Source organism: Chelon labrosus (assembly GCF_963514085.1).
Source record: "Chelon labrosus genome assembly, chromosome: 19".
Classification (NCBI taxonomy): Eukaryota; Metazoa; Chordata; class Actinopteri; order Mugiliformes; family Mugilidae; genus Chelon; species Chelon labrosus.
This window is the reverse complement of record NC_140352.1, coordinates 9,235,114-9,247,403: the sequence shown is the minus strand read 5'-3', so window position 1 is coordinate 9,247,403 and position 12,290 is coordinate 9,235,114. Positions and strand designations below refer to the sequence as shown.

General features: G+C 41.9%; 1 protein-coding gene across 1 annotated transcript; it reads left to right on the top strand.

Annotated features, from left to right (window-relative positions):
- Nucleotides 1-4,308: 4,308 nt before the first annotated feature.
- On the top strand, nt 4,309-11,451 carry myoz1b (myozenin 1b). Its single transcript, XM_084567221.1, has 5 exons — nt 4,309-4,584; nt 7,996-8,162; nt 8,249-8,318; nt 8,426-8,612; nt 10,761-11,451. Exons 1-5 carry the CDS (start codon nt 4,497-4,499, stop codon nt 10,993-10,995), a joined length of 747 nt encoding a protein of 248 aa, XP_084423347.1. The 5' UTR covers nt 4,309-4,496; the 3' UTR covers nt 10,996-11,451.
- Nucleotides 11,452-12,290: the final 839 nt, after the last annotated feature.

The window sequence follows — 12,290 nt, the reverse complement described above, 5'->3', positions numbered from 1 at the left end:
CATCTAGATGCCACAGAGGCTAACACTTAGCAAGATAATGGCCGGGTAACTCAATGTAGGAAATGTAGGAAAACCTAAATTGTAATACATTAACTCACCATTTACATTTCTGAATCATCAAACACCTGACCTTGTGGAAAATTTCGAGTTACGATGTCATGAATACAACAAGAGGAGGGTGTTTATGTTGACTTTTCGCGTGAACACGGTAAACACCAGCCCATTTGAAGGCAGCTTGTGTTTTCTTTTATTTTTTGTTTTGTCCTAAGTAGCAAATGCTAGCATGCTAACATACTAAAATAAAATGGTGAGCCTGATAAACATTGAAAATTTTGGCTTTATCTTGATGAGCAATGTTAGCATACAAGCTAAATATAACCTCACAGGGGTGCTAGCATGGCCGTTCATTGCTAACGTTTTTCAGTAGCTATTGGGAGCTTACTTAATCCTTTCAAGCAGCTGGATTCTTGCTAGCTTTAAGACCCCCTGACTGTAGATTGCTGTGACAGCTGCTTTACAGAACCCAGACTTTCAGGGTTTGGATTCTGTTACGAATCCAGAGGCAATTTTGATTTTGTCCAGTCACCTAATAATTATGTTTTTGAAAGTGCCTGCCCTTTCAGCTTCCTGCAGGTTCTGACTACCAACACACATGGAGTCCTATTTCCTGTGAATGTTCAGTATTGACAGTATGTTAGCTCTGTGTTTGGTCCCTACCAATTCTAGGGAAGTTGGCTACTAAATTCTTTCCTTTGCTTACCAGTTTGCTGCACCTGTCTGCCATTTGCTGCTGTTGCTGGTAGTGCACATATGGGTTTAAAAGCTTTTTACTTAAACCAGCTGCCTGCTGCTGACAGAAAATGAAACTCACTAATCGGTTTAATTTTGAGAAAATTCTTGCGAGTCCAGATAATTAGTCCATCCCAGCTGTCTGTAACGTCTTTAAAGAAAAACTAAATAAAACAGGAGAGCAGTGAAATATAGAGCTTTTGCACTGTGCAGAAACAGTTGAATCTAAAAAGCTGTGGACTGACGACTGACTTGATGAGATAAACTCCAACCAGGAACAAGCCAGCCTTGAAGCTAACCGTACCCAAAGGACTGCAAGTAGAGGAGGATGTACAAAGACACAAACAGAAGGGGAAGAAAACATATCAACAAGAACATAAATGTCCTCAGGCAAACCAACGATATTTTCAGTTTTCTTGTTTTGTTTTTCATGTTCTGTTCTCGTGTTGGAAGCCGTCGGACAAATGAAACTGAAGCGGGAGGAATTCACATAAGACTGGGAAGAGTTCACTAAATGAGTTATGTTTTAATATTTATATACGAGCACAGACAGCAATCAGTCCCAAAAAACGACAGTTCCTCAAATGAGACTGGCTTTAAAAGTGACTCGGTCCCCAGAGACCTTCATATTTAAAAAATAAACGTTTACAGCCATACAGGGAGCGATTCTTTCAGTATAAACCAACTGTTTAAAATACGCATAATTAAGGGTGTGGTCAACATTGAGTGACACTTGGATGTGTCGGTGGATAGCTGTCTGCCTACGAATCAGTTGGGCGGAGTCAGGCGCTACCAAAATGGCGACGGCCGGTGCCACCCACACTGAGCTTCAAAACTGCTCTTCAGAAATGTGGGTGATGTCATACAGGGTTCGTCCATCTTTTTATACCTACGGAAGCAGAAAGGTCAGTATGATTCGGATTTCAGTACATGCTTATTGTTGTTCTTGGCGCACTTTTGCACAAGTTGTTGACAGATTGTTCTAATAATAACAATCACGGTCTTTAATGAGTTATTATATTCTGTCAGCATCAGAAGTAGCTCTCTTCAAAATCTATTACCACTCATTTCACCAACTTCTGAACACCACACCCACCTCCGTCTATACCCTCTTCTCCATTCACCCCACCCCCCTCTCCCACCCCCCGCCCCAGGCCTGGTCCATAGCACTGGAACAACCCTGCTGATAGGGTTTCACTCTCTGCGGGCCGAAGAGGAGGGCAGGCAGTGCAAAACAAGCTCTGGGACTCAAATCTACCTGGGAATCTAGATTCCTGTTCCTCTGGGACCTGCGTCTTCCTGTGGATACCCAAGTCTGAACGGTAAGACAGTGGAGAAATGTGTGATAGTGTGTTAATAAACTCTCTCTCACACATGCCTTGAATGCTTGCGGATTATCTGGCATTGCAGGCCACTGATGCTTCAGATAATTTGGAGTCCGCGTTGAGTTCAAGTCGATGATTATAGTTCAGTTTGTTTGAGGTCTGTGGTCAGAAGATTTTGGCTGCAGGACGAGAAGGAGGAGGAGCTCCTGCCTGTGGCCAATGGAGACCTCTGTAAGTGGATCAATTAATGAGAGGTACAATCAGAAACAGATGCTCCAGTCATAGTTATTGCTCAAGAGAGGGTTTAAATTTATACTTTATCATGCATAGTTTGAGTTTAATATAAAGTTTTAACCTTTCTTGACCAAAACAAATCTGAAGTACACATTAGTAGAGGGCTTCCTCCTCCTCTTCCACCGCTTCTTACCTAACACTGTAGCCGGTGAGGAATGTGGCCCTGTGCGGTGGAGTTTTTAGTCCACGGGGATGTATGTGTGTATTTGGGAATGTGCTGACTGATGCCCTTCCTCCCCAGCTGTCCCCTCGAGATTTATCTGGAGCTAAAACAGGCTTGTCGTGGGGGACAGGAGCGCCTCTTCACTCAGAGAGGCGGTAACAGGAGCCCGGCCCTTTGCGTACAGCTCCTGTAGTTACCATCAGCGCAGCAGTTTGCCTTCATCTTGCATTTCCCCAGAACGTCCAAAAACACCTGTAATCTCTGGTTTTTCATCCATCAGCCACCGCCTCACATTAATCACAAGAGAAGAGCTATTTCTGTGCAAATCCGTGCGCGTGCTGGTGCAGTCGTATGTACGTTTCGTGCTGATGACAGTGCTATAGAACACAAGCTCACAAAAATAGCTCACATAGGACTGAGTCCCCGGCTAGGAAATGAGCTTCAATTACAGCGGATGAAAAGCAATTACATTAACTGTCTCCCTGTAGACGGGCCCTCCTGCTTTTTCTCTTGTGCTGGGACTCACCTCCAGCTTTACATAATTGCTTTCGACCTGAGCAATTGACAGCGACATACTGCTGGGCCCCATCTGAGCGCTTAGTCAAGAGAGACATGAGCTGCAACCAGGAATTAGTGTCCTCGAGGGCATGCAGGGGTTGGACGCCACGTTTTAAAGTGTGTTTTATTTAATTAGGGAATCCTGTGAGGTTCTGCTGGGATCTGGAGCTGATGTGCAGCTTCATCATACTCAAATATCTCTTGGGAATACATTTGTATCTTCTTCCTGCACTTTTATTGTATCACGTTTCTCTGCTTGCCAGTATCTTATTGCTAATTTTGTCATCCTCTCTGCGAGACACCTGATCGGTCAAATACACTCTAAAAGGAGTTAATTCATGTCAATTTATTTGTGAAGTTAAACATACAAAATAAAACCAGTTAGTAGTCATGCTGGTAATAATAAAGCTGAAATGAGTGTTGTAAAGTCAGTTGTAGATGCTTTCTTTCTTCAGTTTCGAAGCAAACATTTTGACATTATGGATTTTAATCTATTATTATTATTGTTATTATTATTCATGACACAGATTTCTTCTGAGATTTGAGAGTTTTTTGACCACTTGGGACCTATGCAACGAGCCAAATTAAATCACAAAATCCATGCTTGTCCACGCTGTCTAGACACGTAGAAGTGTTTTCTGTTTCATCCATCAGCAGGACAACATCATTTGTCAGCTTCCCTCGAAGACCGTTACAAATCGAGATTTGGTTCCATTAATGCAAAGTTTTGGGAGCTTTGTCAGCAAATATAAACACATCTTCCTCCTGTGTTAGAGTCCCCTGATGCAGTAAGAGCAAATCCATTCTCCTTTTAGCTCTATTTTTGGTCTCCACCAACCTTTGACAAAAATATGTGGAAATATTCAGCTTTGTCTCCTGTTTGGTGGGAGGTAGCCGGCGTAACATGGGTTCATCAGAGCCTGTTTACTGAAAACAGCGGCATGTTGTGACCAAATAATTAAAAAAAAAACAGTGAAGCAGTGAAATCGTCAAACTAAGACAATAAGCTAAAAGACGCTAAAATGCTTCGTAGAACTGAGGGGAATTAAAACGTTACATGTCTCACATTCAGTCTTTTGATCCATTGTTATTATATATATATATATATAAAATCTTCATTAGTGCAACTTTAAACTTTTAATATATAAAAACATTTCTTGAGTACTTGACCTTCTATGCAGCAATTTGACAAGAAATTGTTCAAGATGAAGTTTTCTCATTAGTGAACAACTAGTGAAGACATTCGAGTGCAGCTAAAAGATTTAGTGTCATATCTTTCAAAAATTCATTTTAAACCGTGTCAGTGTACTTTTCTTAATGGTAGCTATTATTGTGAGAACATAATTAGTCTGTTCTGTCTTCTAGCCATGCCTATCACAACTCCCGTCGTCCCTCCTAACAAGAGGAAGAAGGCCAACAAGATCATCACTGATCTGACCAACGTCAGCCAGAATGGTAAAACACACACACACACACACACACACACGCTCACACACACAAACAGCATCAAACATGAAGCGTTTCGCTGGTCATCCCACTTCCTCAAATATCCTCTACCATCTCCCATGTGATCTGATTATCCAGCCCAGTAAATGTCAAATCTTTAGTGTGTGTCTGCTATCTGCCCACTCCTCGTGTGGAAATTGAACTGCGTGGGTGTAAATCGCTGCATGTGGTTGCATGATGCTGCAATTAAATAAGGAGCCAGACACTTGTTCCAAGCAGTAACACAATATTGAACATGCATGTGGCATCTCCTGGACGGATGTGGGTCATTATCAGATGGCACAGCGGCCGCAAATCTGTCACCATTATAGGTAACACAATATACCAGAGGGGGATTCTGACATATTTCTTTGAGGCTGTGTGTTAGCGGCAGCTAAATTGGAATCAATGCGACTTGTAAAAACGTGGCTAATAGGTCGTATCTAAAATAGGAAACTGAATTTAGCAACATCTTTCAGAAGTTTAGTTTCTATCACTTTACATTATGTGCTGTGGTCTTTGTTTGTTTACATTGGCTGCTTGTGCTAAGCGCTAGTTTTTTTTTTCCAATAATCACTTTCTGTGCATCAGGGATTTTACTTATTGCAGGAAAGACCCAACAGAAAGTGTTTACCGCGGTTCGTTCTGCCAGACTCACCAGTTGGTCCATCTGCTGCACAGTCTCGCTGTGCAGCTTAAAATGGTTCAAACTCAGAGAACATTATTTCTAATTATAGCACACAAAGTTTTCACAAAATGTCAGAAGACGTTTGAGCAAAAAACTTGAAAACTAGATCTGGAGTAGACATAACTTCTTTACTGTACCGTTTTAGTGCATGAGTAGGGAAACTCGATGGGTTGACATGAATGCTTCTGAAGTAAAATGAAATATTCACAGTGTGAAGATACTTTCTGATGTTTCAATGTCTGAACCATTTGCTAGAAAGGACACATCATGGTTCATATGCTTTGCAGGATGAACTCTACTAATGTTTTTGACACTCAAATCTTTCATGTAGCATCTTCATTGTTGTCGTCATGTTAATTTGTGTGTGGTATGTGTCTTGTGTTTAGGGCTAAATAGCACATGTTGGCATGCTAATGCGTTACAGTAAGATTGCAAACACAGTAAACTTGATGGCGACTACTACTTGCCATGACAACTGCTCCATAAACTAGCGTCAGTTTGGCCGAAGCAAGGAAGTGGCGACAAATTGTCCATATTTATATACAGTCTATGGTTGTACCGGTGGTGGTGATGAGTCGGTGATAGAGTTCTCTCTGACTGGCTGAGAAGTGAGAGTGACAAGCGTAAACAAAATAATGTTAAATAGGCACACAACTGATCAACATGATTCAGGAGAGGCTGCTCTATAGGACAGTTCATAGCTCTTCCTAGCTGCCTAGACTCCCAGCTAATAGTGGCTCTTTGTGTTTCCCTTTTTGAATAACAAATACAGACTACTGCCACCTGCTGGTATCAACAGTTATTTCCTTTCATGCAGGTGCAGATGTGCATGCCAGCTGGATGAAAGGCTGTTGGCTGTAGTCTTTGCGGTGCGTTCAAGTTCAACTTTTTAGTCCAGACACAGGCAACGTCGCAATCAGCCTTCGTTGGCAGGTCTTCTTTGACTTTTTATGCGGTTAGGTGCGTTTAACAGAACTGCTAGCGTAGCTTAGCATGTTTTAATACGTTGCATCTTGTATATCCTCCGCTAATATTCAAGCTTGTAAACTTAAATCCGAATCTGTGTCTGCACACCTAGTTGTGTCTGTTATTTAAAAATCTGTCAGCGGCCTCTTCGTCTGTCACATCTGCAGCACATCTGTATTTTTCCACCGGTTTGTTTTCAGTCAGTCGGGGAGCTTATCCTGCTTATCCCTTGTTTTGCTCCAGTTAATGCCCACACGACCGTCCGCCATCCCCGCCACTGTGTCATCCTGTCTGTTTGTCTCATGCCTCTGTCAGTCGGTGTGTTGTCCGTCTGTCCACCCTCTGCTTCTGTCAGTCTGTCCACTTTCCTCCCAGTCAGCAGCCAGCTCCTGTTTCACATTCTTCTGAATTAACACTCTAATCAATATCCTCATGGGAGTGTTCGCTCTGCTCAGCAGCCTCAATTATTCTCTCTCTCTCTCCCTCTCTCTCTCTTTCTTTCTCTCTCACACACACACACTTAACACACACCTACTTGTGCAAGTCTGATTTACGAGGTACTGCTAACAGCTCTCTGCAGCGTTGCAATGCCAACTCCCGGCTTTATAGATGTGTTCGTGCGCGTGTGTGTGTTTATGGCTGAACTCCAGGTGTTATGAATGATATCAGAGTGTATGTGGTGGATGAGAAGCGTGTTTTATGGGGAGCTCTGTGGAGCAGTAAAATCCATCAGATCTCTCCATCACTGAAAGAGAGCAGAGGCGAGAGAGAGGCCTTGTGTTATAAGGGTTTCCCTCCATAAATTGTTCTTCCAGAAACCCTGCCATGACATTCCCCTGTGTCCTTTTCTTCCATATTGGTTTGGCCTAGTAACCCCTACAACTCCCCTGGATTCCCATGAACACACCCTCTAAGACCACACAACTGGTTTCTGCTCCTGTTTATCACTACAAGTATGGTCTGGAAGCTTGACTATAAAAAAACATGCCCTTTACAGTCTCATGCATCCATCACTCTATACCAGACATGAGGTGGAACGTAAACCCGCTTTTTAATTTACCAGATGGGCTTAGGTGAGCATAACTCTGCCGCCGACAAGGCTGCACCAACCTCTCAGTCTGTTATTTTAATAACAAAAACTGCTCAGACCGTGTTCACAGTTGGAAACAATGACTTAATTTTATTCCTACAGTAGGTACCTTTTAAAGAAATGGTTTGGCATTTTAGAAAATATGTTCATTAGCTTGCAAGCCAGACAATTGGTAGCAGTGTCTAAACATGAGGCTACAGACAGGAGATGTTAGCTTAGATAGCTTAGCTTAGCTTAGCTTAGCTTAGGTTTGATTTCTGACACAATATATAACATACTAATGAGATATAAGGGTGCAAAATTCATCTGGCTGGTTCCTGGTTCTGGAGTATTTCTTGCTTGTCGTTCTGGTAAGCTAAGCTAAGCTAAGCTAAGCTAAACTAAGCTACCGTTTTCTCACAGTAGCTTCCGTATTTGATATGTAGATAGTGTCATCTAGCTCTGTGAGGAAGTAAGCATTTGCCAAAAAAAAGGTTTTAAAATTGAAAGTTGCATCAAATGCAATACATTTCAAGCCAAAGTCAGTGACAGTGATCATTGGGCTTTTGGTGAACATCTGTGGCCATCTTACCATTCTGCACTATAAGGGTGCCCACTCATAATTACACCTATTTTGTCCTCCTTCTTTTTCCTCCAGACGATGAGCCGGATGCAGAGGTTGCCGAGCTCAACCTGGGCACCAAGATCAAGACGCCCAAAGACGTGATGTTGGAGGAGCTCTCCCTGTCCAAGAACAAGGGGTCCAAGATGTTCAAGATGAGGCAGCAGAGAGTGGACAAATTCATCGTAACCAACGAGAACATGGTGAGAGAGGAGAAATCCATTTAGTGGTGTGTGTGTGTATATATGTGTTATGATCAGATCATAGCATCTGTTCTTTTTTCCTCCAGCAGAACCTCGAGAACCTGATCATGTCCCCTCCACCTATTCCACCAAAGCCCGAGATGCCAAAGGAAGAAAGTATGATGATGTATTTTTGTATTTCCTAGTATTTAAGGTGCTTTCTTTCTGTAATTGAACTTTGATCTGGTCTTCCCGTTTCCCACCCTTGCCACTGTGTTTCTTAGTTGTGGAGGAGACAGTGGATGATGAGGCTGAGATGGAGAAGAGAAGGAAGGAATATGTGCCCACCTACATATCGCCATGGGAACGAGCCATGAAGGACAACGAGGAGCTGAAAGCCACCATGAAGGCTTGCATGCCGGGACCCATCCAGTTGCACCCGGAACTGCCTCATTTCAAGAGCTTCAACAGGTGCAGAGTCACTATGACTGTTTATGTATAATGTCTATTAAACTTAATTGTGTTTTTCAATCAACCACTCAGTCTATAAGGTGTCCAAACTTTTTTAAATTGGTGTTATTGCCAGTACAGTATATTAGCCAAAAACAAGGCTTTCAAACATCTTTAAATATTTTATTTTAAGTAGCATATCAAAACTGACATTTATGTTTTCTCTACTAATCTCACATTCTCATCCTATATGTTGTATTTCAAACTAAACAGCAAGTGTACGCATGTTAACACGCTACACTAGGATGGCTAGCATGGTAAAGCTTTAAACTTCAAAATATTTGAACACTAAAAAATTAAAAAGCAAGTTAGCATTGTTACTGTGAGTACAGTATGTTCGTATTCACCATTTGCTTAACAGAGCTTACTATGACTTAGGCGCTATCTTTCATTTAGCAATTTGCTTAACAGAACGCTTAACACAGGTTAGCATCTTTTAATGTATTACATTTTATTAGTGTATGAAAGCTGCAAATATATCATCTGCACATATAGCCTGTGTTTGAGGCTAATTAGTAAATGTATGCATGCTAATACTCTAAGATGGCTAACATAGTGATGTTTTAAAGTTTGCCGTGTTAGCGTGCTAATACTCTAAAATAGTTAACATAGAGCTGTTCTGATGATTAGTGTGTTAGCGTGCTAATACTCTAAAATAGTTAACATATAGCTGTTCTGATGATTAGTGTGTTAGCATGCTAATACTCTAAGAGGGCTAACATAGAGATGTTTTAATGTTTAGCGTGTTAGCATGCTAATATTCTAAGATGGCTAACATACTGATGTTTTAAAGTTTTCCGTGTTAGCATGCTAATACTCTAAGATAGCGAACATAGAGATGTTTTAATGTTTAGTGTGTTAGCATGCTAATATTCTAAGATACCTAACATTGTGATGTTTTGATGTTTAGCCATCTTAGTGTTAGGATGCTGTGTTGTCTTAGAGTGTGGACATTCAGAAAAGCTATAAGCATTGTTGCCTTCAGATGTGGTTGTGTAGTGATATGTTACTAGACTTCTTACATTGCTGCACAACAGGAAACTGTCTTGTAAATGTCTTATAAACTCTGTACAGCAGATGTGTAAGGCAGGCTTTGGATCAGCAGTTTGTAGTCTACAAGTCTAAACTGAGTTTGACTAATGTCACCCGAGTAATTGTATCAAATGTGGCAGAGCTCCGGTGTGAAGGTGGTTTACTCATCATAAGTAAACTACCTTTGACATGTAAAACCCAGGGAGGGCTCCTTTAATAAAACTTTACTATATTAGAGAAGACATTATTAGGTGAGAGAGCTCGGCTGTCTTTATGAGAACATAAAACAAGGCACACAACAGTTTCACCCCAGAGATAACCGAGGAGATACACATTGGCCGAAGCTGTGTTTAGATAATACTGCTCCTCCAGACATCTGTTGTTTAACATTAATGGAACAGAGGTATTGTTTATGATACTGTAATGTTCTTATATAGTAACTGCAGCATCAGCTCACTGACTCACTCGGTAAAAGCCTCTTACGTCCGATGGCTTCACCACCGCATCCCTGACATTTAGGAATGTACTGTTACGCTCGAGACAGCATTTCGGCCCAGACGTCATTATTTTAATCTCATTTGAACCCTGAGTTTCTGTCCATTCTGATGCTGTTAATGAATGTTGTGGGTCGCGGTAAAAGTAGCTGTATTCCTTGTAATTATTAGAGGCTCTGAAAAAATGAAGCAGAAACTGTTAGCGGATTTATAAAGATGGACAAACCCGCACTGACGTCGCCCATAATTTCCTGAGTAGTGGTTTTGAAGCTCAGTGCGGGTGGCAAAGGCCGTCGTCATCTTGGAAGTGCCTGACTTTGCCAAACCCCTGGCTAATTCAAAAATGGGTAAAGAGTTGGAGCGGGTGACGCCTCGGTAGACAGCTAGCCACCTGTGAGGGCGTCACTCGAAGCGACCACGAGCCTTAATTAGGCATAATGTCAAAACTTAGATTATTTAAAAAGTCATATTAGTACCTGCAGTTTTTGGCTTCATTTTTCACCCCTGGAGGTTGCAGCTTTGTAGAAACCCACGTTAAATACAGTTGTTTTTGTTTAGTTCCTTCTTCTTCTTTCCTCTTCAGGACGGCCCTACCTTTCGGCGGCTACGACAAGGCGACCAAGATGCTGACCTTCGAGCTCCCGGACATCAACGCCGCCACAGAGGAGCCGGAGCCTCTGCCCTCCATGCAGGCCGACATGCGCTCGCGTCCCTCGTTCAACCGCACGCCCATCGGCTGGATCTGCAGCGAAGACAACTCACACATCCACATGGAAGAGGATAACATGCCCTTCGACGGAGAGACAGATGACCTGTGAACACGCATGCAGACACAAATATATATATTTACAGTATAGAGTCGCCTGAAAAACACACACACACACACACACACATCAAACACATTAAAAGATGCACTGGAACTTGTAACACTTTCACATAAAACTGCATCTAACATGTTCTTTTATTGCATGGAAACAAAATGAACATTTTCAAATGACTTAACGGAGAAGGAGGGAGTGTCTAACCTGGTCTCCTTTTCATCCCCTACTATGAATGAGTCTTACTATAATTTTACATACTGTGAGCTGCTATGAGACCTGTGTGAATAGAAATAGATAAGCACTCTGCACTCTTAAAACAATGTATTTACGCAATAAACTTACCCTTTACAGAACGTTTGATGGCTTCTCATTCTGCACGTACGAGTCAGGATAAAATCTGAATGAAAGGGACGATGTCATTAATAAAAAAACACTTACTAGTCCTTTCTTTCCTTATGACTGAGTGGAGAAGTTGTGATCATGTGTTTTTCTCTCAGCCAAACAAAAGAGAGGAATGAGGCATGCAGAGAGACACACCTATTACCTACTTCTCAAGTGCACAGAGTAAGGAAAAAAGTGGTCAAAGCTGATGTGTTTCTCCTTTTGGCCCTTCACTGATGACCCTGATGAAGGCCACAAGCCAAAACGCCAAAGGCTAATGCTGCTTTCATATCAAACCTGTGAACTTGTGAATACAACATGGGTAGATGTGAAGACAAAATGCTTGGCGTTCAAGTGACTTCTTCAGCCACAAATTGTGAGGAGACGGCTGCTAGGCAACTGTTTCTATCTAGAAGCCAAGGAAATGCAAATTAACAACCAGGTAGGAAATGTAAATGCATAGCTAAAGATGAGACCGTCAGTATTCTACTCATAAATATTACAAAACTACAAATTGAGCTACTTTGCACTACCATTCACTTCCATCATTTCTTGTGGCAAACACGTCACGACTCCTGAACTAAAAAATTTCCACTTGTGTCATTATGCATACACCAATCAGGCATAACATTATGACCACTTGCCTAATATTGTGTAGGTCCCACTTCTGCCTCCAAAACAGTTGTGACTCGTCAGAGAATGGACATGGGACTTCTGAGGGTGTCCTGTGGTGTCTGGTAACAGAATGTTGTTAGTGGGGGCCTTTAAGGGGAGGGGCCTCTGTGGATCAGCCCACAGATACTTGATCAGTTTGGGATCTAGTGAATTTGGAGGCTAGGTCAACACCTTGTGCTGTTCTAAATGTTTTTTTGAGTTGTTCCTAAAGCGTTTTTGTGTGTGCATCCTGCTGG